This window comes from Mustela lutreola, chromosome 4 (assembly GCF_030435805.1).
Source record: "Mustela lutreola isolate mMusLut2 chromosome 4, mMusLut2.pri, whole genome shotgun sequence".
In the NCBI taxonomy this organism is placed as follows: domain Eukaryota; kingdom Metazoa; phylum Chordata; class Mammalia; order Carnivora; family Mustelidae; genus Mustela; species Mustela lutreola.
In genome coordinates, this window is record NC_081293.1 from 26,625,942 (window position 1) to 26,653,320 (window position 27,379).

The following is a 27,379-nucleotide window of genomic DNA, read 5'->3' on the forward strand; positions in this document are numbered from 1 at the left end:
ATACTAAGAGGTCTTTTTTTTTTTTTTTTTTTTTTAAACATTTGTTTATTTTAGAGAGGGAGGGAGAGGGCAGAGGGAGAGAATCTCAAGCAGATCCCCCACTGAGCACAGAGCTGGATGCATGGGATCATGACCAGAGCCAAAACCAAGAATCAGAAGCTTTACTGTCTGAGCCACTCAGGAGTCCCTAAGATGTCCTTTTGTAGTCAGATTTCCAAGCTTAATTGCTTCTAAAGAAGTGGCGCAAAGAGGTCAGAGTGTGGGTCTCCCTTGCAGCAGCTGCAGTCATGGCAGGACAGGCATTTAGAAAGTTTCTTCCCCTCTTTGAACAACTTTTAGTTGAAAGGAGAGCTGCCAAAACTAACCAGAGGAGGCATTATGCTTCCAGAAAAATCTCAAGGAATAGTATTGCAAGCAACAACGGTAGTAGCTGTTAGATTGGGCTCTAAAGGAAGGGGTAGAGAAATTCAGACAGTTAGTGTGAAAGCTCAAGATCAAGTTCTTCTCTCAGAATATGGAAGCACAAAAGTAGTTCTAGATGATAAGGATTATTTATTTAGATATGGTGATGTTCTCAGAAAGTAGGTAGACTGAAAGAAATCAGTATTGAAATGGCATTAAGTGGGGCGCCTGGGTGGCTCAGGGGGTAAAGCCTTTGCCTTCGGCTCAGGTCATGATCCCAGGGTCCTGGGATTGAGCCCTGCATGGGGCTCCCTGCTCAGCAGGGAGCCTGCTTCCCCCCTCCCCCGCCTCTGCCTGCCTCTCTGCCTACTTGTGATCTCTGTCAAATAAATAAATAAAATCTTTAATTTAAAAAAAAAAATGGCATTAAGTGAAGCTGCCCATTCCAGTGAAGTTGTGAAATCTTTCATCATGTAATTTTTTTAAAAAAAGATTTTTTTTAAGACCTGAGCCGAAGGCAAAGGTTTTAACCCACTGAGCCACCCAGGCGCCCCTCATCATGTAATTTTTGTGTCTCTCTTTTGTGATAAACCATTGGTATCCAAAAAAAAAGTGGCACAAAGAAGTAGATTTTTAAAAACTTTCCGTGGGCAGAAGATACATGCTTGGGAAGGTCAGTGCTTGCTCTAGATATATCTACCTTACGTGCTTTTAAAAAGGTTTGGTAGCCGTGACTTACTTATTATAGCCCTGTTTGGATTTCTTAAATCTGTTTCCATTGCTTTCATTTAACTCTATTGATTATTCTTTTAATAACCTTGTTTTTGTTTTTGTTTTTTGTTTTTTTAAGCCTTGATAAATTTGCTGAAGTTCCTTATGTCAAATGAGACCGTACTTTTGGCCAAACACAACATTTTTACATTAGCCCTTATGGTGAGTAACAAAAAAATATTTCTTAAGGGGAGTGGGAGGAACAGGCTTCTAGCTGTGGAAAGAATATGTCATGGGGATAAAAGTTACAGCATAGGGAGTATAGTCAACGGTGTTGTAATGATGTTACATGGTGACAGATGGTAGCACCGCTTGTGGTAAGCATAGCAGGATGTATATAGACTTGTTGAATCACTATGTTACACACCTGAAACTAATGTAATGTGTGTCAATTGTACTTCCATTAAAAACATTTGTTTTTCCTTTTTCTGAAGCCACACCCTAAGATAGATAGGCCAGGTTGAAACAGGAGCTAGTATTCTGGGGACTAAGGCATAGGGGGAGCCAGGCCTTCATTTTCTTTTTGAATTTGAATCTCTAGACTGGTGCTCCCCACTCTTCCTCTCTCACCTATGTCTTTGGCAAACTTGAGACTCTTTCATTTTTCATGAATATTGTTTGGTAGGGGCAGGTATGGGTCCGCTCTCTGTGAGCCTTAGTCCCTGATAACTAGGCTACTGTAGTCTCTACAGAGCTAAACCTCTGGAGGTGTCCCAGCCAGATGAATGGTTCCATTATGGCTCCACTGGTTTCAGAGAGATGTTACAGATGCCTATTTATCTGACTAGTTATTTGGGATAGAAGGAGGGCATTGTGCCTTTTGACTGTCTTCTCAGGATGTTACCCAGTGTATTCATAAATGTTTAATGTTTGAGGGGAAAAGGCCCTGATTTGTAGCATTTGTGGATTTCTGTGGTACAACCACTCCCATCATGGCCAATTTCAAGCTGACATTGTGACATTGTTGAATGCAGAGCTGGGGAGATGAGCCATAACACACCATTATATGATATTCCCACCACACAGGTATAAGAAGTGTAAATTAATCTCAAGAACACAAATACAAAAGATAGAAAATAATTAGGAAGTTGTGAGTTTGAGTATTATCTTCATTTTAATATAATTTAATGAACTGTTAGGTTTATGTGTCAATTTGTAATAATGGCTTTGTTAAGCAACCAGCTCACAAAATTCCTGAAAATTTAACATTGAGTTCTTATAAGCCATTAAGAACTGGCAACGGCATACTACTGACAATACCCTTCTGGTCTTCATAGCATGATCCCTGTGTATGGGCTTTTGCTTCTTTTTTAGATTGTGAACCTTTTTAATATGTTTATCACATATGGTGACACATTCCTGCCCACTCCCAGCAGCTATGATGAACTCTACTATGAGATTATCCGCATGCACCAGAGCTTTGACAACCTCTACTCTATGGGTAAGCTTTCTTTTCTTTTTACTCCCCTCCCCCTGTCAGCTGTGATTTTTGGCATGTAAGAAGAAAACACTACAAAAGATTCTCTTCTAGTTGCTTGGTTTCCTGCTTGGCATAGAAGTCTAGAAGTCTCTTCTCAGGCAATAGGAAGTTATATGTGGAATTCTTTGCTTTTGAGAACTCATAATTCATCTCAGTACAAAGCTAGTTAGCATCCCTGTGGCCCTTATGTTTGCGTGAGAGAGAGAAAGTAGGGAGGCTTTTGGATTTAGTGACTGCCAGTGAGATGGGAGTGAAAGAGTAGGTGGAGATTGACAGCAGCAAATAGAAGAGCTTGGATCCCAAAAGAACATTGTGTGATTTGAGAAGGTACAGGATTTTAAAGAGTTTTAATGTACCTATGTATTTTTAGCATAACCTACAAGAAGAAGTGGGCAGTAGATAAAAATCTTTCTTCCAAGCCTTTTGGTGATTGGCTTAATGAAAATTTACTCTGTGGTCATAGTAAATATAATTTATTTCTGAAAGAGGACATGTATCCCTGTAAATTTGAGTGAAGAGTCTATAAACCTACCTGGAATTTAAAAGGTCAGGAAAGGTTTCTATAGATTGCACAGAAACAGAAAGCCCCTCACTAAAACTATTAAAAAAAAAAAAAAACCTCCCTCACTTACTAGCTTTATTGAGGTATAATTGATATATAATAAACTGCACTTGTTTAAAGTATACAATTTTTGATACGTTTTTACATACATTCATATACACGAAGCTTTCACTACAATCAAGAAAACGAACATATCTGTCACCTACCGAAGGTTTCCTTTGTCCCTTTATATCCCTCCTACCGCCTCTTAGTACTTCTATCCCTTGCTTTCTAGCTCTGGGCAACCACCACTCCACTTCCTATTCCTGCAGATTAGTTTGCTCTATCCCCTTTGTTGGGACTATTTGTGAAAACTCTCTCCTATATCATGTGAAAACTGGAGGGGATTTGGAATAAGTACTAAGAGAAAGAGTAGATGCAAACAGTAGAAAAGAATTGCCTAGGAAGACAAAATTTTTTTCTAATTTTCTTTTTTTTTTTTTAAGATTATTTATTTATTTATTTGACAGAGAGAGAGAGAGAGAGAGAGAGAGATCACAAGTAGATAGAGAGGCAGGCAGGGAGAGAGAAAGAGAGGGAAGCAGGCTCCCTGCTGAGCAGAGAGCCCGATGTGGGACTCAATCCCAGGACCCCGAGATCATGACCTGAGCCGGAGGCAGTGGCTTAACCCACTGAGCCACCCCGGCGCCCTCTAATTTTCTTTTTTAGAGCAGTAGGGGAAAACTATAACAGCCATGGATAGTTTTGCTATGACATTTTAGGCAGTGGGAGTAGGGCCTTCTATTAGTAGGATGTTTTCACCTGCAGCTATGAGAAACCTCTGACTTAAACTACCTTGAACAATAGGAAAATTATTTCACTTTGCAAGAATTCTAAGGAATGACAATTCCAGAAGGATGTGATCTGATGCTCAGCAGTGTTGCAAGGACCCAGGTGTTTTCTGTTTCTCTCTCTCTTAATATAATAGCTTTCTTAGTATAATAGCTTTAGCATCAGGTCCCCTCCCTTGAGAATAACAAGTTCCAGTTGTCATATCAAGATACATCATCTTTTTTTTAGGAGCTAAGAAATCTTCCATGAGAACCCTTTTGCAGACTTCCTATTGCCAAATATGCTCAGTGTTCCTTATATGGTTTGTGTCCACCCAACTTTACCAAAGTCCTTGTTTGGTAATGTAGAATTTTCCAAGGGTGAAGAACTGCCCTAGAGGCCTTAGCATCCATTAATAGATGAATAAAGATATCTTTCAATGAGGAAAAGAAGGAAAGTTGAGGTGGGAGAGATATTTTATAGAAGCCTGACATACCTACTCAACTGGGCCATTTGCACAGTCAAATGAGGTAAGCCCTTATAGCTACAGCAACAGGGTAAGAGAGGATATCTGGGCCTGCTCAAATCTGCCAAGGGAATTAAAATGTGAACCAGGAGATCACAAATAGGGAAATGAAAAATATCCCTAAATGAAACAGAACAAACAACACGTTTCAATGCTTTCCATTTTGAATAAATATGATGAAAAAACATTTAGTTTAGTTTTTTTTTTTTTTAAGATTTTATTTATGTGTTTGAGGGAGAGTGAGAGAGAGATCAGAAGCAGGGCGAAAGGGTAGAGGGTGAAGCAAACTCCCCACTAAGCAGGGAGCCCGATGCAGGACTTGTTCCCAGGACCCTGGGATCGTGACCTGAGCCAAAGGCAGATGCTTAACCAACTGAGCCACCCGGGCACCCAAAACATTTAGTTTTTAAGTCAGGTTTTTAAAGGTTTAATTTACATGTATGGTAAAATTCACCCTTTTTATATACGGTTCTGAGTTTTGACAAATGTGTATAGAAGTATAAATATCACCAAAGAATCAAGATATAAAAGAGTTTCATCATCCCAGAATGTCTCTTGTGCTCTTGTGAGGTGAACTCCTTCACTCATCCTAAACCCTTAGCAGCCACAAATCTATTCCCTGGCTTCAGAGATTTCCTTTTTTCTTTTTTCCATAGTTTTGTTTTTTTGTTTTTTGGTGTTTTTGTTTTTGTTTTTGTTTTGTTTTGTTTTCCAAAAAAAACTCCCAAAGGTGAGATTGTGTAGTCTTTTTGAGTATGACTTCTTTTACATAGTAATTTATTTGAAATTCATCCATGTTGATGCGTGTATCAGTAGTTTATTTCTTTAAAAAAAAGCGGGGGGGGGGGCGGCGCCTGGGTGGCTCAGTGGGTTAAAGCCTCTGCCTTCAGCTCAGGTCATGATCCCAGGGTCCTAGGATCAAGCCCCACATCGTGCTCTCTGCTCAGTAGGGAGACTGTTTCCCCAGCTCTCTCTCTGCCTGCCTTTCTGCCTACTTGTGATCTCTGTCAAATAAATAAATAAATAAAATCTTAAAAAAAAAAAAAAAAAAGACTTTATTTATTTGAGAGAGAGTGAGAGAGCAGGAGAGAGCACGAGCAGGGAGCCTGATGTGGGACTCGATTCCAGGACCCTGGGATCATGGCCTCAGCCAAAGGCAGATGCTTAACTTACTGAGCCACCCAGACAGCCCTGTTTATTCCTTTATATCGTGAAATAATATCCCATTGTAGGACTATGCCAGTTGGTTTTTCCACTTCTCAGTTGAAGGACCTTTGGGAGGTAGAAATCTCAAAGATTTTTGAGTTTTTTAAAGATTTATTTATTTATTTGACAGAGAAACAGTGAGAGAGGGAACACAAGGAGGGGGAGGGGGAGAGGGAGAAGCAGGCTTCCTGCAGAGCAGGGAGCCTGTTGCAGGGCTTAATCCCAGATCATGACCTGAGCTGAATGCAGATGCTAAATGACTGAACCACCCAGGGCCCCGAGGTTTCCAGTTTTTAACGATTGTAAGTGAAGCCCCTGTTAACATCATTGTACAAGGTTTTATATGAACACAAGCTTTCATTTCACTTGGTTACATACCTATGAATGGGTTTTTGGCTATCATGGTTAAGATGTTCCTTATAAAGAAAAACACCAAACTCTTTTCCAAAGAGATGTACGATTTTACATTTCCTTCAGCAATATATAAGAGTTATAGCCCCTCCATATCCTAGCCAGCACTGGTTTGTTGGTTGGTTGGTTTGTTTTTGGCTTCTTCTTCTTCTTCTTTTTTTTTTTTAAAGATTATATTTATTTATTTGACAGACAGAAATCACAAGTAGGCAGAGAGGTAGGCAGAGAGAGAGAAGGGGAAACAGGCTCCTGCTGAGCAGAGAACCCTATGTGGGGCTCTGTCCCAGGACCCTGAGACCATGACCTGAGCTGAAGGCAGAGACTTAATCCACTGAGCCACCCAGGCACCCCTGTTTTTGGCTTCTTATAGGTATGTCGCAATATCTCATTATGGTTTTAATTTTGTATTTCCCTAATGAATAATGATGTTGAACATCTTTCCTCTTCTTATTTGCCATCTTTGGTTTTGAAGATCTTTTGCCCATTAAAAAAAGCATTGCATATCCATGTTCATAGCAGCACTGTTCACAATAGCCAAGAGATTAAAGCAACCCAAATGTCCATAAATGGATGAATGGTTAAATAAAATGTGGTATATACATTTTAATGGAATACTATGCAGCCTTAAAAAGGAAGGAAATCTGTTATGCTCCAGTGTGGATGAGCATTGAGAACATCATGCTAAGTGAAATAAACCAGTCCACAAAAGGACAATATTGTATGGTCTCACTTATATGAGGTATCTAAAGCAGTCAAATTTGTGATACAGAAAATAGAATGGTGGTTACCAAGGGATGAGGGGAAGGGTACAAAGGGAGTTTTTTAATAGGTATAGAGCTTCAGTTCTGCAAGATAAAAAGGCCTGGAGATCTGTTATGCAACAATGTAAACATACTTAACAACTTTTGAACAGTATACTTAAAAATGGCTAAAACAGTAAATTTTATTATATATGTTTTTCCTACCACACATACACATACTAAGCTCTAGACTTTATTTGTAGATTCCACTCATTTTTCTCCTAATGTCCTTTCTGTATTCCAGGATTCCATCCATGTTACATGTAGTTCTAAAACTGCTTTAGTCTCTTGCCTGATAGTTTCTTAATGTTTGTTTTTCATGACCTTGACAGTTTTCAGGAGAAGCTTTCTTAATTTTGAAATGACTCATGATTTACTCAAAGTTGGACTGGGGTTCTAGGTTTTCAGAAGAGTGCCACAAAGTCAAACATTTGTGTGTATGCTATCAACATGAATTATCACTGGTGATACTAACCTTTATCACTTGGTTAGAGTAGTGTGTGTGAAGTTTCTCCACAGCAGAGTTGTGATTTTTCCTCCCTTTCCACACTTCGTTCTTTGGAAGCAAGTCACTAAATGCAGTAAGCACTGAAGTTGGTAGTGGGGGTGGGGAGGTTAAGCTCCACCTCCTTCAGGGGAGAGTATCTACATAGATTAGAGTTCTCCTATAAGAAGAATTGGTTGTTTTTTAAATTTTTTTTTTTGTTTTTGAGATGTGAGGTTTCTTTCTATATTTTATACACCCATACATTTTCAGTTACATGTTTTGCAAATATTTTCTCCCTGATCTTAGCTTGTATTTTCATTTTCCCTTTTCTTCTTTCTTTCTTTCCTCCTTCCTTCCTTCCTTTCTCTCTCTCTCTTTCTTTCATAAGATTTTGTTTATTTGTCAGAGAGAGAGCATGAGCAGGAGCAGCACGCAGAGGGAGAAGCACGCTCCCCTCTGAGCGAGAAGCCCGATGTGGGACTCAGTCCTAGGACCTGGGATCATGTCCTGAACCGAAGGCAGACACTTAACCCACTGAGCCACCCAGGCATCCCTGTATTTTTATTTTCTTCACAATGTCTTTTGAAGACATTTTTGTTTGTTTTTCCTTTTTTAAAGATTTTATTTATTTATTTGAGAGCGTGAGAGAGAGAGAGCATGCATAAGCTTGGGCAGGGGCAGGAGTAGAGGGGAAGAGAGAGGGAGGGGAAAGAAGATAGTCCTAAGTAGACATCATGCTAAGTGTGGAGCCTGATGTGGGGCTTGATCTCACAACCCTGAGGTTATGACCTGAGCTGAAGCCAAGAGTTGGACCCTTAACCAACTGAGCCACCCAGGCGCCCCATTTTATTTTTCAGTCTCATCCACCAATTAGGGAAAGCTTTTTGTTATAACCCAGCTAGCAGATTTCCATTTTTCTTGGATTCAGTTGCAAAGTGTTGAAGAAGTTTTAAATTTTGGTAAATACAGTTTATTAATTTTTGCTTTTATGAGTTTATGCTTTTTGTGTAGCATCTAAGAAATCTTTCTCTCTGGGGTGCCTGGGTGGCTAATTCATTAAACATCTGCCTTCGGCTCAGGTCATGATCCCAGGGTTCTGGGATCGAGCCCTGCATTGGGCTCCCTGCTCAGCAAGGAGCATGCTTCTCCCTCTCCCACTCCCCCTGCTTGTGTTCTCTCTCTCACTGTGTCTCCTTCTGTCAAATAAATAAAATCTTTTTTTTTTTTTAAAGTAAGTTTTAAAAGCAGATCATGTGAGTCTTTCAACTTTTTTTTTTTTTGTAAGATTTTAAGTGTTTTTGTTTTGTTTTAGAGAAAGAGAGAGAGTGCAAGTAGGAGGAGGGACAAAGGGAGAGGGAGGAGAGAAGCAGACTCCTCGCTGAGCACAGATCCCGATGCAGGGTTCAGTCTCACAACCCTGAGATCATGATCTGTGCTGAATTCAAGAGCTGGTTGCCTAACCTCTTGAGCCACCTAGGCATCCCAAGATTTTTCTTAAGGTTTTATTTTTTTTGAAGATTTAAAAATTTTTATTTATTTGACAGAGATCACTCGCTGGCAGACAGGCAGGCAGAGAGAGAGGAGGAAGCAGGCTTCTTGCAGAGCAGAGAGCCTGATGTAGGGCTCGATCCCAGGACCTTGGGATCATGACCTTAGCCGAAGGCAGAGGCTTTAACCCACTGAGCCACCCAGGCGCCCCAAGTTTAAGGTTTTATTTTTAAGCAGTCTTTATACCCAGTGTGGGACTTGAACTCACAGTCCTGAGATCGCGTCCCATGCTCTACTGTCTGAGCCAGCCAGGTGCTCCTCAACTTTGTTCTTATTTATCAAAATCATTTTGGCTGTTTTTTCATATAAATTTAAATATGTTTTTGTTAAAACCCCACTGAAATTTTGATTAAGATTATGATGGTGAGTGCTGTGAAGTGTGTAAACCTGGTGATTCACAGACCTGTACCCCTGGGGATAAAAATATATGTTTATAAAAAATTAAAAAAAAAAAAAAAAAAAAAGATTATGATGAATCTAGGGGCACCTGGGTGGCTCAGTTGATTGAGTGTCTGCCTTGGGCTGGGGTCATAATTTCGGAGTCATGGGAATGAGCCTACTGGGCTCCCTGCTCAGCAGGGAGTCTGCTTCTCCCTCCTCTTCTGCCACTCCCCCACTGCTTGTGCTCTCTTCCTCCCCCTTTCTCTCTCTTTCAAATAAATAAATAAATATCTTTTTTTTAAAGATTCTATTTATTTATTTGACAAAGAGACACAGTGAAAGAAGGAACACAAGCAGCAGGAGTTGGAGAGGGAAAAGCAGGCCTTCTGCTGAGCAGGCAGCCTGATGTGGGTGGGGCTCCATCCCAGGACCCTGGGATCATGACCTGAGCCAAATGCAGATACTTTACGACTGTGCCACCCAGGTGCCCTAATAAATATATTTTTTAAAAAAAGATTATGATGAATCTATAGATCATTTTGGGAAAAATTGACATCTTAATAATAACATTTTAGAGCCCATAAACATTTGTTGAAGTCTTTGATTTTTTTATCAAACATATTGTACATATTTTATTAAATTTATCTTAAAGCATTTCATGGAATTTGGTGCAATTATAAATGGTAGTTTTAGAATTTCAATTATTATTTTCTCATTGTTAGTATATAGAAAGACTATTAATTTCCAAATTTGTCATCTTGCTAAACTCACTTATTAGATTTAGTGACTTATAATCTTATTAGAATTTTCTGTGTAAACAGCTATGTAGTTTGGGAATAAAAGCATTTTATTCCTTTCATTCTAATCTTTTAATTCTTGTCTTATTTCACTAATTAGGACCTTTAGTAATATATTAAATCAGAGTGGTGGGAATGGATATATTTATCTTTTTTCCAATCTTAAGATCATAAGGATTCAGTACTTCATTCAGTGTGACGTTAGCAATAGGTTTTTTCATAGATACCCTTTATCAGGCTGAAGATATTCCCTTTTTTTTCTAGTTTCCTGAAAGTTATTCTCATTAATGAATGTCAGATTCTGTTTTAAAATTTTAGCATGGAGTGCCTGGATGTCTCAGTCAGTTAAGTATCTGACTCTTGATATTGGCTCAAGTCATGATCTCAGGGTCTTGGGATCGAGCCCCACTGGGCTCCCTGCTCAGTGAGGAGTCTGCTTCTTCCTCTCCCTCTTCTCTGCCCTGATCCTGCTCATGCTCTCTCTCTCTCTCCCTCTCTCGGATAAGTAAATAAATCTTTTTAAAAAATTTAGCATGGGGCACCTGGGTGACTCAGTCAGTTGACCATCTAGCTCTTGGTTTTGGCTCAGGTCATGATCTCAGGGTCATGAAGTCAAGCCCAGTGTTCAGCTCCAAGCTCAGTGTGGAGTCTTCCTGGGATTCTTCCCTCTCCTGCTGCTCTCCCCACTCACATGTGTGTTCTCTCTCTTTTTCATAAAATAAGTAAATTAAATCTTTAAAAATTTCAGCATTTATTGAGATGATAACATGGTTTTCCTACTATAGACTGTTGATATAGTGATTTTTTTTAAAGTTTTTATTTATTTATTTGACAGAGAGAGAAAGAGCACAAGTAGTCAGAAAGGCAGGCAGAGGGAGACCAGGCTCTGGATGTGGGGCTCGATCCCAGGGCCTTGGAATCATGATCTGAGCCAAAGCCAGACACTTAAATGATGGAGCCCAACAGGCGCCTCGTGATTGATTAATTTTTTAATGTTGAACCAACCCCACATGATTGTAACTTATTATTTTTTTTTAATTTTTAAATTTTTTAAAAGATTTTATTTATTTGAGAGAGAAAGTGCATGAGAAAGAGCAAGAGTGGTAGAGGAAGAGGGAAAAGCAGACGCCCCTACTGAGCAAGGAGCCCAAGCAAGGCTCAATCCTAGGATCCATGACCTGAGCCAAAGGTAGATGCTTAACCAACTGAGCCATCCAGGCACCCCTATCTTTTTTTTTTAAACTTAGTATCATTTTTATGTGCTGCTGGATTTGATTTGCCCATATTCATGAGGGATATTGGTCTGTAATTTTATTTTCTTATAATGTCATTTTCTGGGTTTAGTATCAGGTAATATTGACATCATAAAATTCTCTCATCTATTTTCTGGAAGAATTTGTATAGAAGTGGTATTATTTTTTTCCTCAAATATTTGGTAGAATTTATCAGTGAAGCAAGCCGGGCCTGGATTTTACTTTCTTGGAAGGTTTTTAACTATAAGTCCAATTTGTTTAATAGATCTCTATAATAATATAATAAATTCTTGTATTTTTTCAGAATGACTTTTGGAAGGTTGTGTCTTTCAAAGCACTTGTTTTTTTCATTAAGTTGTAAGTTCTATGGGCATATAGTGGTTTGTAATATTAATTTTTTGTGTCTGTAGAGTCTGTACTAATTTCCTTTCTTTCATACCTGATTTTGATAATTTGTGTCTTCTCTTTTTCTAGTCAGTCTGGCTGTATGTTTTTCAGGTTTATTGACTTTTCCCCCGTCAGAGAACTAGCTTTTGGTTTCATAGTCAGTTTTATTTTTGTCTCTCTCGTTTTTTAGTTTTCTATTTCTTAGATTCCTGCTCTTAATTTCCTTCTTGTTGCTTGCTTTGAGTTTTTTTTTTTAAGACTTTATTTATTTATTGATCAGAGAGATAGAGTACAGGCAGGCAGAATGGCAGGCAGAGGCAGAGGGAAAAGGAGGCTCCTCACGGAGCAACGAGCCTGATGTGGGACTCCCAGCCTGATGCTGGGATCCTGACCTGAGCCGAAGGCAGCCGCCTAACTGACTGAGCCACCCAGGCATCCCTTGCTTTGAGTTTTGCTAGTTTCTTAGGGTAAAAGTTTAGGTCACTGATATGAGACTTTTTTTTTCTAGTATAAATGCTTAGTCCTATAAATTTCCCTTTTAATAGTACTTTAGTTGCATCTCAAACATTTTCATTTGTTGTGTTTACATTGTCATTCGGGTTCAACATATTTTCTGATTTCCTTTGTGATTTCTTCTTTGACCTTTGGATTATTAGGACTATTTTGTTTAATTTCCAGATATTTGGGGATTTTTACTTTATTTTAATTATTTTAAGGATTTTATTCATTTATTTGACAGAGAGCATAAGTTGGGGGCAGGGAGCCGCAGAAGGAGAGGGAGGAGCATTTTCCTCACTAAGCAGGGAGCCCAACATGGGGCTTGATCCCTGGAACCTGGGATCACAGTCCAAGTCCAAGGCAGACACTTAACTGACTAAGCCAACCAGATGCCCCGATTTGGGGATTTTTAAATTTTTTCAGATATCTTTCTGGTAGTAATATTAAGTTTAATTCTGTTTTGGTACAAGGATATTCTTAATATGATTTCAGTCCTTTGACATTTACTGAGACTTGTTTTATGGCCCAGAATACGGTCCATCCTGGTAAACGACTCTTCTGCATTTGATTCTGCTCTAGGAGTAGACTATTCTTTGAGTTTCAGTTTGGTCAAGCTGTTTGATATGGTCTCTGTTTTCACATATTTTTCTGTCTGCTTGTTCTAAGGGGACAAGGAGGACTGTTACAATCTCTAACTATAATTGTAAGTTTATCTATTTTTTTAGTTCTTTCACTTTTTGGTTTATATATTTTATAGCTTTGCTGTCACATGTGTACACATTTAGTATTATTGTATTTTGGTGAGTTAACCCTTTTATCCTTGTATAATGTCCTACTTTATCTCTGGTAATATTCCTTTTCTGAGGTCTGTTTGGTCTGATATTAATACAGCCATTGTGGTTTTCCTCTTTTTCCCACTTTCTCAAAGATTTTATCTTTTTTTTTTTTAAAGATTTTATTTATTTATTTGACAGAGAGAGATCACAAGTAGGCAGAGAGGCAGGCAGAGAGAGAGAGAGGAGGAAGCAGGCTCCCTGCTGAGCAGAGAGCCCGATGCGGGACTCGATCCCAGGACCCTGAGATCATGACCTGAGCCCAAGACAGCGGCTTAAACCACTGAGCCACCCAGGCGCCCCATCTCAAAGATTTTATCTTTAATCTCTACATCCGATGTGGGGCTGAAACCCAGAACCCTGAGATCAAGAGTTGAATCCTTTACTGACTGAGCCAGCCAGTCACCACTGGTTTTTCTTTTTTGATTAGTGTTTATGTGTTTATCTTTTTCTACCTTTAACTATTAACTTATCTATATTTTTATATTTAAAGTGGCTTTTTTTTTTCTTTTTTTTTTTTTTTTAAGTAGGCTCCATGCCCATTATGGAGCCTAGTGCTGGGCTTGAACTCACGACTCTAAGATGAAGACCTGAACTGAGATCAGATTCCTTTGCTTAATTGAGTGAGCCACCCAAGTGCCCCTAAAGTGGCTGACTTGTACAGGGCTTGTAGTTAGGTCTTGTTTGTTATCCAGTGTGACAGTCTTTTTCTCTCATTCAGTATTTAAACCATATACATTTACGATCCATACACATATACCATATACATATACATATACATATAATATTCCAGTTGGCTTTGGCTATATTTCTTTGTGTATTTTTAGCAGGTCTAGGGTTAAATTATACATTATACCTTTCCTAGGCTACTTACAGTTAGTGCTGTATCACTTCACTTTTTTTTTAAAGTAGGATCAATGCCTATTGCCCATCATGCAGCCCAGTGTGGGACTTGAAGTCATGACCCTGAGATCAAGACCTGAGCTGAGCTCAAGAGTCAAACGTTTAACTGACTGAGCCACGCAGGCACCCCTAGTGTAGTATCACTTCAATAAAATATAACAGTTTAATACTAGATAGTGTCCCATAATCACCACCCCCCACACTTACTTTGATGTTATAGTTGTATGTATTACATCTATATACATTGAAAACTCTACCAGACACTGCCATAATTTTTGCCTATGAATATGGACTTTAGAATATGGGCTATCATCCATATTCTAAAGAATTTCAGAGAGAAAAAGTTTTTTATATTTACCTAGATATTTTCTATTTCCATTGCTCTTTTTATTCCAGAAGATTCTAATTTTCTTCTAAAGAAATTTCCTTCTAAAGAAATGCTCTAAAAGCATTTCTTTTAGAGCAGGACCTCTCATGGTAAGATTTAAAACTTTTCCTTCATTTCTCAGGTATTTTTGCTAGGTTCTTATCTTTTGATAGGTTCTTATCTTTAAGTATTTTTTTAAGGTTTTATTTATTTATTTGACAGAGAGAGGAGACATAGCAAGAGAGTGAACACAAGCAGGGGGAGTGGGAAGAGGGAGAAGCTTGCTCCTCGCTGAATAGGGAACCCAGTCTGGGGCTCGATCCCAAGATCCTGGGATCATGACCTGAGCCAAAGGCAGAGGCTTAACGACTAAGCCACCCAGGTGCCACAAGTTCTTTAAGTATTTTGAAATATTTTGAAAATGTTATTCCCCTTTTTCTGGTCTCTGTGGTCTCTGAAAATAAGTCTGTTGTCATTTTAATCGTTTTTTTCCTTGTTTATAATGTGCTGTTTTTCTGTAGGCTCTTTTAGGTTTTTCCCTTATCTTTGCCTTTTAGCAGTTTGACTATGATATGTCTAGGCGTGGTTTTTCTGTGAGTTCATCCTGTTTGGGATTTGCTGAGCTTTTTGACTCTCACTAAATTTGGGAGTTTTTGGCCGTTCTTTGCAAAAATTTTTCTGCCCCACGTTCTTTCTTCTCCCTTTTCTTGGACTGCAGTTACACAGATGTTAGGCTTTTTGATATTGTCCCACTCTTTCCTGAAACCTTATTTGATTTCTCCCTTTTTTCCCCCCTTCTTCTTACTTAATAGCTTCTACTGTTCTGTCTTTAGGTTCACTGACTTCTGTGTCAGTCCATTCTGCTCTTAAGCCCATCTAGTGAATTTTTTTTTATTTTTACTTTACATAATATATATTTTACTTGTGGTTCTAATACCAGTTCAGTTCTCAGAGACTTTATGTGCTGCTTTGGTTGTGGTCCACACATGTACCACTCAAGGGTTAGTCAAGACTTGGACTGTGATTCATATATCCATTCAGGGGCACCTGGGTGGCTCAGTTGGTTAAGGGTCTGACTCCTGGTTTTTGGCTCAGGTCATGATCTTGGGTTTGTGGGATGGAGCTCCACGTGGGGCTCCTCAATCAGCATGGAGTCGGCTTCAGATTCTTTTTCCCTCCCTCTCTGCCCCTTCCTGCTCTCTCTCTCTCCCTCTCAAACAAACAAACAAACAAAAACACACACACACACACACACACACACACACACAAAACCCCCACCAAATATCCATTCGGTTCCTAAAGCTTTTGCTTTGCTGCTCCTATCTCTGTTCCATATTTGTTTAGCTCAGGCATAAGCCCGAGAATTGTGCAACTATTATATACAGAATTAGGGGAAGACTTTCTTCTGGTTTGTCCAGGCTGTGCTCTGACCAGCAGAAGCCGCTTTTCCTGGTTTCTGTCTACAGAAAGGTGAAGTTTCTATTGAAATTTTGGTCGTCTCTCCAGCTTCTCCCCTGTACATCCCTGTGAAAGCCTGAAAGAAAAATAGCAGAAAAGGCAACTTGAAACTTCTTTTGTGGGTGTTTCTCCAAGTTTTGACTCCCTTCTATAATATGTCTGCTTATGCTTAATTTTATTTTATTTTATTTTATTATTTTTTTTTTAAAGATTTTATTTATTTATTTGACAGAGAGAAATTACAAGTACACTGAGAGGCAGGCAGAGAGAGAGAGAAGGAAGCAGGCTCCCTGCCGAGCAGAGAGCCCGATGTGGGACTCGATCCCAGGACCCTGAGATCATGACCTGAGCCGAAGGCAGCGGCCTAACCCACTGAGCCACCCAGGCGCCCCTGCTTATGCTTAATTTTAGAGCCTCCAGGTAGTTACTTTTTATATTTAATACAGGATTTTGGGCTATAATCAGAGAAAGGCCGTAGTGGGTTTTACTCTGCCATGCTAGAAGTGGCACTGCACCTTCATCCCCCTCCCCAGTTTTATTGAGAAATAATTGGCTCATGTTACTATGATGTTTAAAGCATACAGAATGATGGTTTAATTTACATATATAGAGAAGAGGTTCGGCTCACATCCATCTTTTCAAATAGATACAGTAAAAGGAAAAAAGGAAGAAAGGAAAAAATTTTTTTTCCTCGTGATGAGAACTCTTAGGATTTTACTCTCTTTAATAGCTTTCCTGTATATTATGCAGTGGTGTTAGCTAAATTCTCCTATTGTACATTACATCCCTTTTTTTTTTTTTTTTTTTTTTAAGATTTTATTTGTTTGTCAGAGAGAGAAAGAGAGAGAGAGCACGCACACAAGTAGGCAGAGCGGCAGGCAGAGGTGGAGAGAGAAGCAGGCTCCCCGTGGAGCAAGGAGCCCGCTGCGGGACACAATCCCAGGACCCTGAGATCACGACCTGAGCTGAAGGCAGTGGCTTAACCAACTGAGCCACCCAGGCGTCCCTATATCCTTTATTTATCCTCTTTATCCTGTAACTGGAAGTTTGCATCTTTTGACTACCTTCCTCCAATTCTCCCTCTCCATACCCTCCGTCTCTGGTAGCCACAAGATTGATCTCTTTTTTTATGGGTTTTGTTTTGTTTTGTTTTTAAGATTACATGTATAAGTAAGATCGTACAGTATTTGTCTTTCTCTGTGTCACTTATTTCACTTAGAATAAGTCTTTAGGGTCCATCCATATTGTCACAAATAGTAGGGTTTCCTTGTGTTTTATAGCTAAGTAATATTCTATTGTGTGTGTGTGTGTGTGTATACCACAACTTCTTTTTTTTTTTTTTAAGATTTTTATTTATTTATTTGATAGACAGAGAGAGATCACAAGTAGGTAGAGAGGCAGGCAGAGAGAGAGGGGGAAGCAGGCTCCCCGCTGAGCAGAGAGCCCGATGTGGGGCTCGATCCCAGGACCCTGAGATCATGACCTGAGCTGAAGGCAGAGGCTTAAACCACTGAGCCACCCAAGCGCCCCATATACCACAACTTCTTTATGCATTCATCCATTGATAGCCACTTAGGTTGTTTTTATGTCTTGGCTATTATGAATGATACTGCTGTGAACGGGGGGTTGTACCTGTCTTTTCAAATTAGCGTTTTGGTTTTCTTTGGATAAATACCCAGAAGTGGAATTGCTAGATCATATGGTAGTTTTTATTTTTAATTTTTAAAGTATCCCTCATACTGTTCTTCATGGTGAACATTCCTACCAACAGTGCACGAGGGTTCCCTTTTCTCCACATGCTATCCTTGCCAATGCTTGTTATTTCTTGTTTTTTTGTTACTAGCCATTCTGACAGGTGTGGTGATATCTCATTGTGGATTTTTATTTGCTTTTCCCTGATGAGTCATGATGTTGAGCATCTTTTCACATGTCTATTAGCCATCTATACATCTTCTTTGAAAAAATGTCTTTTGAAGTCTTCTTCTCGTTATTTAATTAGATTGTTTTTTTGGTGTTGCGTTGTAGGAGTTCTTTATATATTTTGCACATTAACCCCTTAACAGATATATAATTTGCAAATGTTTTCTCCCATTCAGTAGGTTTGTTTTGTTGATGTTTTCCTTCATTCTCTATGCAGAAGCTTTTTATTTTGATGTAATCTCGATTCTTTTTCCTTTTTCCCCTTTGCCTGAGGAGACAGATCCAAAAAAAATATTGCTAAGATTGATGTCCAAGAGTCTACTGCCTGTATTTTCTTTTAGGAGTTTTATGGTTTCAAGTTTTACATTTAGATCTTCAATCCATTTTAAGTTTATTGTATATGGTGTAAGGAAGTGGTCCAGTTTCTTTTTTTTTTTTGCATATAGCTATTCAGTTTTCCCAACACCATTTATTGAAGAGACTGTCCCTTCTCCATTTTATGTTCTTCACTCCTTTGCCATAGATGAATACACGTGAGTTTACTTCTGGATTCTCTACTCTGTTTCACTGATCTGTGTATCTGTTTTTGTGCTACTGCCATGATATTTTGATTATTGAAGCCTTGTAGTATAGTTTGAAATCTGGTGGCATGATACTTCCAGGTTTGTTCTTCTTTCTCAAGATAGCTTTGGCTATTCAGGGTCTTTTGTGGTTCTATACAAATTTTATGATTATTTGCTCTATTTCTGAAAAATGCTAATGGTATTTGTATAGGGATTGAACTGAATCTGTAGATTAAGATTATTAATTCTTCCAATCCATGATCATGTTATATCTTTCCATCTATTTTTTTTTTAAGATTTTATTTATTTATTTGACAGACAGAGATCACAAGTAGGCAGAGAGGCAGGCAGAGAGAGAGGGGGAAGCAGGCTCCCCACTGAGCAGAGTGCCTGATGCGGGGCTTAATCCCAGGATCCTGAGATCATGACCTGAGTCAAAGGCAGAGGCTTTAACCCACTTAACCACCCAGGCGCCCCTCTTTCCATCTATTTATGTCATATTCAATTTCTTTCACCAGTATCTTATAGTTCTCAAAGTACAGGTCTTTCACCTCTTAAGTTAAATTTATTACTAGGTATTTTATTGTTTTTGATACTATTGTAAATGGGATTGTTTTCTTAATTTCTCTTTCTTATCATTGGTTATTAGTGAATGGAAACACGGTGATTTCTGTGTATTAATTTTGTATCTTGCTACTTCACTGAATTCATTTCTTTTTTAAGATTTTATTTAATAGTGAGCGTGCAGGTTGCGGGGAGGGGTAGAGGGAGAAGCAGATTCCCCGCCGAGCAGGAAGTCCAATGTGGGGCTCCATCCCAGAACCCCGAGATCATGACCAGAGCTGAAGGCCGGCACTTAACTGACTAAGCCACCCAGGCTCCCTTTACTGAATTCATTTATTAGTTCTAATTAGAATTTTTTTGGTGGAGTTGTTAGTATTTCTCTATATAATATCATGTCATATGCAAATAGTGACAACTTACTTCTTTCTTCCGAATTTGGATGCCTCTTCTGTATTTTTTAATATGCTTTTTATCTCATTAATCTTAATTCATTTTATCCAGTATAGTGTGCATTTCAGGTTTTTTCTATCCTAGAAGTTCTGTTTGGACTTCTTTGTAATGTGTCTGTTTCTTTCCTCATTGTATTTTTATTTTCCTCAATCTTCCTGAGAATACGGAGCATATTTACAGTTGTTTTAATGTCCTTTTTTGGTAATTCTGCTAATTTTCCTTCATTTTTTTTTTTTTAAGATTTTATTTATTTATTTGACAGACAGAGATCACAAGTAGGCAGAGAGGCAGGCAGAGAGAGAGGAGGAAGCAGGCTCCCTGCTGAGCAGAGAGCCCGATGCGGGACTCGATCCCAGGACCCTGAGATCACGACCTGAGCCCAAGGCAGCGGCTCAATCCACTGAGCCACCCAGGCCGCCCCTTCCTTCATGTTTAGATCTGTTTCTATTGACTGGTTTTTCTCTTGCCTATTTGGTCTTATTTTTCTGCTTTGAATGCCTGGTAATTTTTAAATTTTGGACATTGTGATTTTAATATTGTTAGTGCTTGATTTTGTTATTTTATATAATGTTAAACTTTGTTCTAGAATGTGGTTATGTTATTTGGAAATCAGCTTTATCCTTTCAGGTTTGCATTTAAGGGTTGTCAGGGGAGGTTGAGAGCCATCTTTAATGTAGGCTAATTTGGCCCCATTGCTAACGTAGTACCCATCTGCAGACTTTGACAACCAGGATATGAGTAAGTCTTTCTACACTTGCTGGGGGAAAAACAAATTATTTTATTTGTGGAGCCCTCTGTGAGCTTAACAATTTCTTTTCCTTTCTAATAGTTCTTTGTTTCCAGCTCTGAGTATTTTCCTCTTTGATCTATATATGCAGATCAGTATTCAAAAAAAGATGTAGGAGGGGCGCCTGGGTGGCTCAGTGGGTTAAGCCGCTGCCTTCGGCTCAGGTCATGATCTCAGGGTCCTGGGATCGAGTCCCGCATCGGGCTCTCTGCTCTGCAGGGAGCCTGCTTCCTCCTCTCCCTCTCTCTGCCTGTCTGCCTGCTTATGATCTCTGTCTGTCAAATAAATAAATAAATAAAATCTTTTTTTTTTTTTTTTTTAAGATTTTATTTATTTATTTGACAGAGAGAAATCACAAGTAGGCAGAGAGGCAGGCAGAGAGAGATAGAGAGGAGGAAGCAGGCTCCCTGCTGAGCAGAGAGCCCGATGCGGGACTCGATCCCAGGACCCCGAGATCACGACCCGAGCCGAAGGCAGCGGCTTAACCACTGAGCCACCCAGGCGCCCAATAAAATCTTTAAAAAAAAAAAAAAAAAAGATGTAGGGGATGCCTGGGTGGCTCAGTTGGTTAAATGTCTGCCTTTGGCTCAGGTTATGATTCCAGGGTCCTGGGATCGAGTCCAGCATCAGGCTCCTTGCTCAGTGGGGAGTCTGCTTGTCCCTCCCCCTCTGCCTCTACCTTCTGCTCGCACTCTCTCTCTCTCTTTCTCTCTCTCGCTCTGTGCATCTCAAATAAATAAATAAAATCTTTAAAAAAAAGATGTAAGATGACCCTTCTGTAGACCTCCAGAGTTCTTTGTTTTTTACTCCTTCTACAGTACTCTGCCCCACAAATTCTAGGTACCTTGGCCTCTCCAAGTGTTGATCTCTATGTCTTTGGCTTGGCAAGATTTCTGTATTCTATATAGGTTCCTCCTCCTGCCCCACAGGCTAGAAACTTCTCTATGCAGTAAGCTGGGGTAATCGTAGGGCTCACCTTGTTTTTTTTCTTCAGGGATCACTGTTGAATATGCCTGTTGTCCAATGTCTGGTAGTTGTTGTTTCATCTGTTTTGTCCAGTCACTTAAGGTAGGAGGGTAAATTATGTTTTGTTCTTCTGTCTTGGCTAGAGGAGGAAGGCTCACTGAAACACTTTTGATGAAGGCACACATTTAATATTCTTTTTTTTTAATTTTTTATTTTTTATAAACATATATTTTTATCCCCAGGGGTACATGTCTGTGAATCACCAGGTTTACACACTTCACAGCACTCACCAAAGCACATACGCTCCCCAATGTCCATAATCCCACCCCCACATTTAATATTCTGATGACATTAATTTGGTGCAGTGAAGTCTGCTGAGTAGGAAGACTTCCAAAGGAGCTGCCCTGAACCATAAATGATACCATATTTTGAAGTGTTTTTTTTTATTAAAAAGAAAGATAATTATAAATACTAAAGAAAAAGAAAAATCAAAATGGAAAAGATAAAAAAAATTTATAATCTTTCTAGTGCTGTGATTGTTTTCATTGTTGTATATTAGCCTACATGTATGCATAATTTTACATAGTTGTAATCATGTTATCCTTCTATTTTGTGTTTTTTAAAACATGTGTCATAAAATATTCTTTTTTTGTAATTTTCTTAAATCTTTCTCTGTCTTTTTTTGTACAGTGTGGGCTCAGTTTATTTAACCATTCTTTTCATGGAAATTATGGTTGTTTCCAGTTTTTACTATTACTTACGTCTCTTTTTAAAATGGCTGTGTACTATGTTATTTTTGTGAACCATAATTTACTACATAAAAGATTACCTTAGCTTGAGGCTTTTAGGGCATTTTGAAATAATTTTGTGTTTAAATTTGGTAACGGAAAAGAATGTAAAAGCCTATGGCATTTGCAAAGGAAATGCAGTGATGAGGTCATCTGGTTCTTGTTCACTAAGGAACAGAGCTGACAGAATGTTACAGAGAAATAATCCATGGACAGAGTTAAATATCTCACTGAGATAAGGAAAGGAAAATTCAACTCAATTCCATAAATGTTTTGGTCTCCACCCTCAGAGAATTTATGATCTTGTGGAGGATCTAGTGAAACACATCTAAGGAGTTTCACAGTTGAGTTGGAAAAGATCTGTCTGACCTGCTGAAACAATTGTTTTCATTACATGATTAAACTTGCACATACACTGGGTGAAACCGGATTTCAGACTGAGGAGCTTTGACTTGGAACTATACCAACTTCCCCTGCCCTAAATCCTGTAAATTAGAAAGGCAGTGTTCTGATAATATGTTTTATTAAGGCTTCCTTACTCTCTTTCATAAAATTACATGAATTTATAAAAATGAGGTATTGCTAGAAGAGATGCAGAGCAGCCAGATGAGTTTTCTTTCCCTGTTACAGCCATAGGCCTTCCCTCAGATTTAGCTGCTGCTGTTTCTTTTCCTCGCTGGAATAGTGATGGTTTTCAGGTATAAAGTTCCTAAGCAGATTGGTTACACGTTTCTTAATTTCTTTTCTTTTTTTAAAAGATTTTATTTATTTATTTGACAGGCAGAGATCACAAGTAGGCAGAGAGGTAGGCAGAGGGAGAGGAGGAAGCAGGCTCCCGCTGAGCAGAGACCCCTGACGCGGGGCTCGATCCCTGCACCCTGGGATCATGACCTGAGTTGAAGGCAGAGGCTTTAACCCACTGAGCCACCCAGGTGCCCCACACGTTTCTTAATTTCTTAATGTAATGTTAGGCTCTACTTCTCCTTCCTTTGGAGAAGTCTCAGATATATTCAGTCATTTGTTTGGGAGGCCATTTATTTAAATGCTAATAGCTAATATACGATATTTATTGTGTGCCAGGCACTGATCTAAGGGTTTATATATATTAATTTATTTCATTTTCATAAGAGTCCTTTCATGTAAGTATTGCTGTTACTGTCGTGGTAAATGGCAAGTGCAGGAATTGGGCTCTGACAGTTGGCTTCAGGGTTCATACTCATAACCATTTACTCTTAAGTACATGCTCTAGAGTCATACCCTCAGGTTCAAATTCTGGCTCAGTTACTTACAACTGTTTGGATGACTTAGATCAATTATTTGTCTCCTTTTAGTCTGTTTCCTCATCTCTCTGCTATCTTTTATATAACCTAACTTTGTTCACTTCTTGGAACATAGAAAACTTGGCTCTTATTAAGTATTCCTTCATTAAAAACATATACTTGGAGTGCCTGCTATGTGCTTGCTCTTCCAAGGAGCAGTTGTGCTGGTTTGTCTCTTTTCTGAAATGGTATCAATACTGTAATGTATGGTCCTGAAGCTCTTAGCTGACTGAGGTTGTTCTGTCTTTCCATCTTCTTTCCTTTTACTACTGGATGTGGAAAAGAGAGAGAACTTGGTCAGAAAAGAGAAGGCTATTCCTCTTGATTCATGTTGCAGGTCACACAGTTAAATTATAGTAGCTAAAGCAGGTTATTCCTTGACTGAAACATGACTGTCCTCTATCTGACAAGATAGTTTGCCCTGTTTGACCCAGCTGAAACCTTTAGGAGAAAGTTAAGTATGGAGCAGGAGGGGATACTTAACCAGCCACGTCCACTAAATCAGCCATTAGAGCAATGATAAATGTGGCTGCCAGGTTAATCTTACCTTACCACCTCAATGTAGATTTTAAATGAATGTAAAACCTAAGCATGGAAACCTGTTAGTAGGGAGTTGATGGAGGGGAACCCAAGGCAGAGGAGTATTTTGATAGGATGTGAAAAAAAGCTAGAGAAAAAAAAATCCTGGTGAAGGTAGTTGAGAATAAGCCCTTATATTTTTCTCTAAGATGAGGAAGTTTTAAATGGAGTGTTGTTGTAGGCTCTGGTTATTCTAATAAAGCTATTCTGAGATGTGTCTTTATTCCTTATTTTTGTGTTTTATACTGGGGGTCTAACAGATCTTTTTTCTTTTCTTCCTTATAGTCCTGAGGCTTTCTACCAATGCAGGCCAGTGGAAAGAAGCAGCTAGCAAGGTGACCCATGCATTGGTTAATATCAGGTAAGGAATGAGAACTTACCTCTTTCAGCATTCCTTGGCTCATCCTGAGGTTTATTGTACCTTGCTGAGTGGAGTGTGTTGAACACCACTGCTATTTTAAGCCCTGATGTCTGTAGGAGTGGAAGAAATGTCGTACTTGATCAAGAAAAGCAGGAGTGCATGAGACTTTCATATTGTCATATTGAAATAGCTCACAGTGCTGTTCTGAGAATTTTCATACCAAGACATGGTTGCAAGCCCTTTTCAGGCATCTTTGTTGCCAAAGTGTTTTCTGTGTATAAGCCATCTGAAAGCTTTTCTCTGAAAATTTTTTTTCTGCCATTCTCTGTGAGTTCAGGGAATGATTCATGGGGATCTGGAACTTTGACGTTTTGCTTTACATGGCTCTTTCTATTTGCGGTAAACAGAGGCAAATGGAGCTCATGGGGCTAAGTTATTTTAGGTTCCTTATGAAACAGCAAAGCAATTACGGAGTGCTATATGTATTGGATAAAATTAAGTCAGACATGGAGTTTGGCTTAGGGTCTTGAGGAAATACCACACACCCACAGGAGTTAGCTGTTCGTAAATGGAGAGAATGTGCTTTCAGTATCATGAAATACCAAGCTGACTTTTCTTACATTCCTCGTTCCCTTTGTGCCTATCATTTCCCATTTTCTCAACACTTATTAAATTGTTCTTGCAAACAATTGAAAAATTAAACTTGAGTAGAAGAGGCAAACCCAACAGATGGGGAAACTTGATTTAGCTCCAGATATAAGCCTTGCCAGACATTCTCAGCGATGGTAATGCACATCTACAACTTGGTATAGATTCTGATGTGTGACAGGTCTGGGATTTAATGTTTATTTACAGATCTTTCTTTTCTTTTCCTTCCTTTTTTATTTATTTTTTCTTTCTTTCTCTCTCTCTCTCTCTTTTTTTTTTTTTTTTTTCCTGAAGTAAAATGTCCTATAGTGATTTACAGTGGCATTTGGCACGTCTGGGAACAAAAGGAGAAGTGTGAAATGTGTATGTTGGGAGAGCTGGAATGAGAGGGCCTAAGGGTGAGATGTGCTAACAAGACTGCACTGAAGGTTAATCTGCCTTACCTGACCCCAGAGACATTTTGCTGCAAACAGAGTTTTATAAATCTCACAAATGCATATCTGTACCTAGCAAATAAACCAGATACTGTAGTAAGGCCTTATGATAAATGTGATTTTCTATAAAAATCAGGGATTACAAACTGCCTTCTCCCAAATATCCCTTTGTGACCCAAGGGCCGTATGACAAATGTGGGTGTTTGAAAGAAGCTCCAGATTCTGGGCTAGAGTTTGAAGTTCATATGGATATAATTTATGTTGTGTTTATTTATTCATGTATTTACTTAGGCTTTCCAGGCAGCTCCTTTTCATCTGGGACCTGTTTCCTTGATCACATTCCTTTATGCTTGCTTTATCTCCTGCTTTGTTGCTTTCCCTTTCGGTGGCTTCTGACTTGGCTGCTGTCCTTATTCTTCCCAAGGGCCATCAAACAGTTGATTTAAGCTTTTGGCCTATGCTTTTTGTGAATAGCCTGGAAAGGACTGGGCTGAACTTTGAGTGGATGCCTATAATTATCACCTCTTTCTTCTCTTTGCAAGTCTCCATCAGGCCTCTACCTTCATTTTCATTCCTCACATTTCTTTAATGAACTTGCTGCAGGGAATAATTAGCTCATCTTCACTGTCACTAATGAATTAGACTTGGAGTATATGTCAAAAGTATCAAAGGGCACCTGGGTGGCTCAGTTCGTTAAGTAACTGCCTTCGGCTCAGGTCATGATCCTGGAGTCCCAGGATCGAATCCCACATCAGGCTCCCAGCTCCATAGGGAGTCTGCTTCTCAATCTGACCTTCTCTCCTCTTATGCTCTCTCTCACTTTCTCTCTCTCAAATAAATAAAATCTTTAAAAAAAAAAAATGTATCAAAGATCCAGTCAGTTTTCTCAAGAGATTACAGGAAAATGTGTTTGTCACTTACCACACTAAGGCCAGATCAGGGCAAAATAGTGGTAATGCTAAGCCAGCTAAAGATTACTTTTTTCTTTTTCTTTCTTTCTTTCTTTCTTTCTTTCTTTCTTTCTTTCTTTCTTTATCTCTCTCTCTCTCTCTCTCTCTCTCTCTTTCTTCCTTTCTGCCTTGCTTTCTTCCTTCCTTCCTTCCTTCTTTCTTTCTTTCTTTTTTTTTTTTTTTTAAGATTTTACTATTTATTTGACAGAGACAAAGCGAGAGAGGGAACACAAGCAGGGGGTAGTGGGAGAGGGAGAAGCACGCTTCCCTCCGAGCAGGGAGCCCGAAGCGGGGCTTGATCCCAAGACCCTAGGATCATGACCTGAGCCAAAGGCAGACGCTTAATGACTGAGTCACCCAGGTGACTTTTTTTCCTTTCTGACACTTATTTCCCTTAATAAGTGCTAAGTTTTGTGCTCTTTTATATACAGTCTTCTTCAATATTCAAACTCCATAGAGTGTATCATAAACTTTAAAAAAAAAATACTTTTTACCAATGAGAAAACAGTCTTAAAGATACTGTGAATTGCAGGAAATCCCACAGTTGTTGTCTGGCAAACCATAACACATACCCTCCCCAGAGTATATTTTTAAGTAATCTCTGCACTCAACTTAGAACTCAAATTCCCAACCCTAAGATCAAGAGCCATATGCTCCACGGACTGATCCAGCCAGACACCTGGACTGAGCCAGCCCAGCACCGCAGGGCTCCTTCTTTCATGTCATAATGGCTCCCATTGAGTTGCCTCCAAGGCTACCATGGAGGTAAAAAGAACAGTCAGCATGATGTACTGAAAGGAGCATGGAAATTTTAGTTAGAGAAGCTGGATTTAAAATTTTTATCTTGGGGCACCTGGGTGACTCAGTGGGTTAAAGCCTCTGCCTTTGGCTCTGGTCATGATCCCAGGGTCCTGGGATGGAGCCCTACATTGGGCTCTCTGCTCAGCAGGGAGCCTGCTTCCCCCTCTCTGTCTGCCTCTCTGCCTACTTGTGATCTCTGTCAAATAAATAAAATCTTTAAAACATTTTTTTTTTTTTGTCTCTACCACTCAATTTGTGACCTTGAGCAAGTTATTTATCTTCTACGGACCTCTTTCCACTATCTATAAAATGAAGATGATGATGATTATCAATTCCTTCATGGGGAAATAGTTGTGAGAATTATATAAC

The 27,379-nt window shown here is 39.1% G+C and overlaps 1 protein-coding gene and 1 pseudogene across 3 annotated transcripts in view; both read left to right on the forward strand.

Annotated features, from left to right (window-relative positions):
• ARMH3 (armadillo like helical domain containing 3) overlaps window positions 1–27,379 on the forward strand; it is a 186,325-nt gene that overhangs the window by 76,680 nt on the left and 82,266 nt on the right. For 2 of the 3 annotated variants that reach the window (XM_059169113.1, XM_059169112.1), the window contains exons 21-23: window positions 1,253–1,335; window positions 2,488–2,614; window positions 24,102–24,177. In XM_059169113.1, the coding sequence (XP_059025096.1) occupies window positions 1,253–1,335; window positions 2,488–2,614; window positions 24,102–24,177 (286 nt within the window). Of the gene's footprint in view, window positions 1–1,252; window positions 1,336–2,487; window positions 2,615–16,693; window positions 17,137–24,101; window positions 24,178–27,379 lie in introns of those variants that run through there. The other variant, XM_059169114.1, reaches the window with a different exon arrangement.
• On the forward strand, window positions 130–594 carry LOC131828516 (10 kDa heat shock protein, mitochondrial-like; annotated as a pseudogene).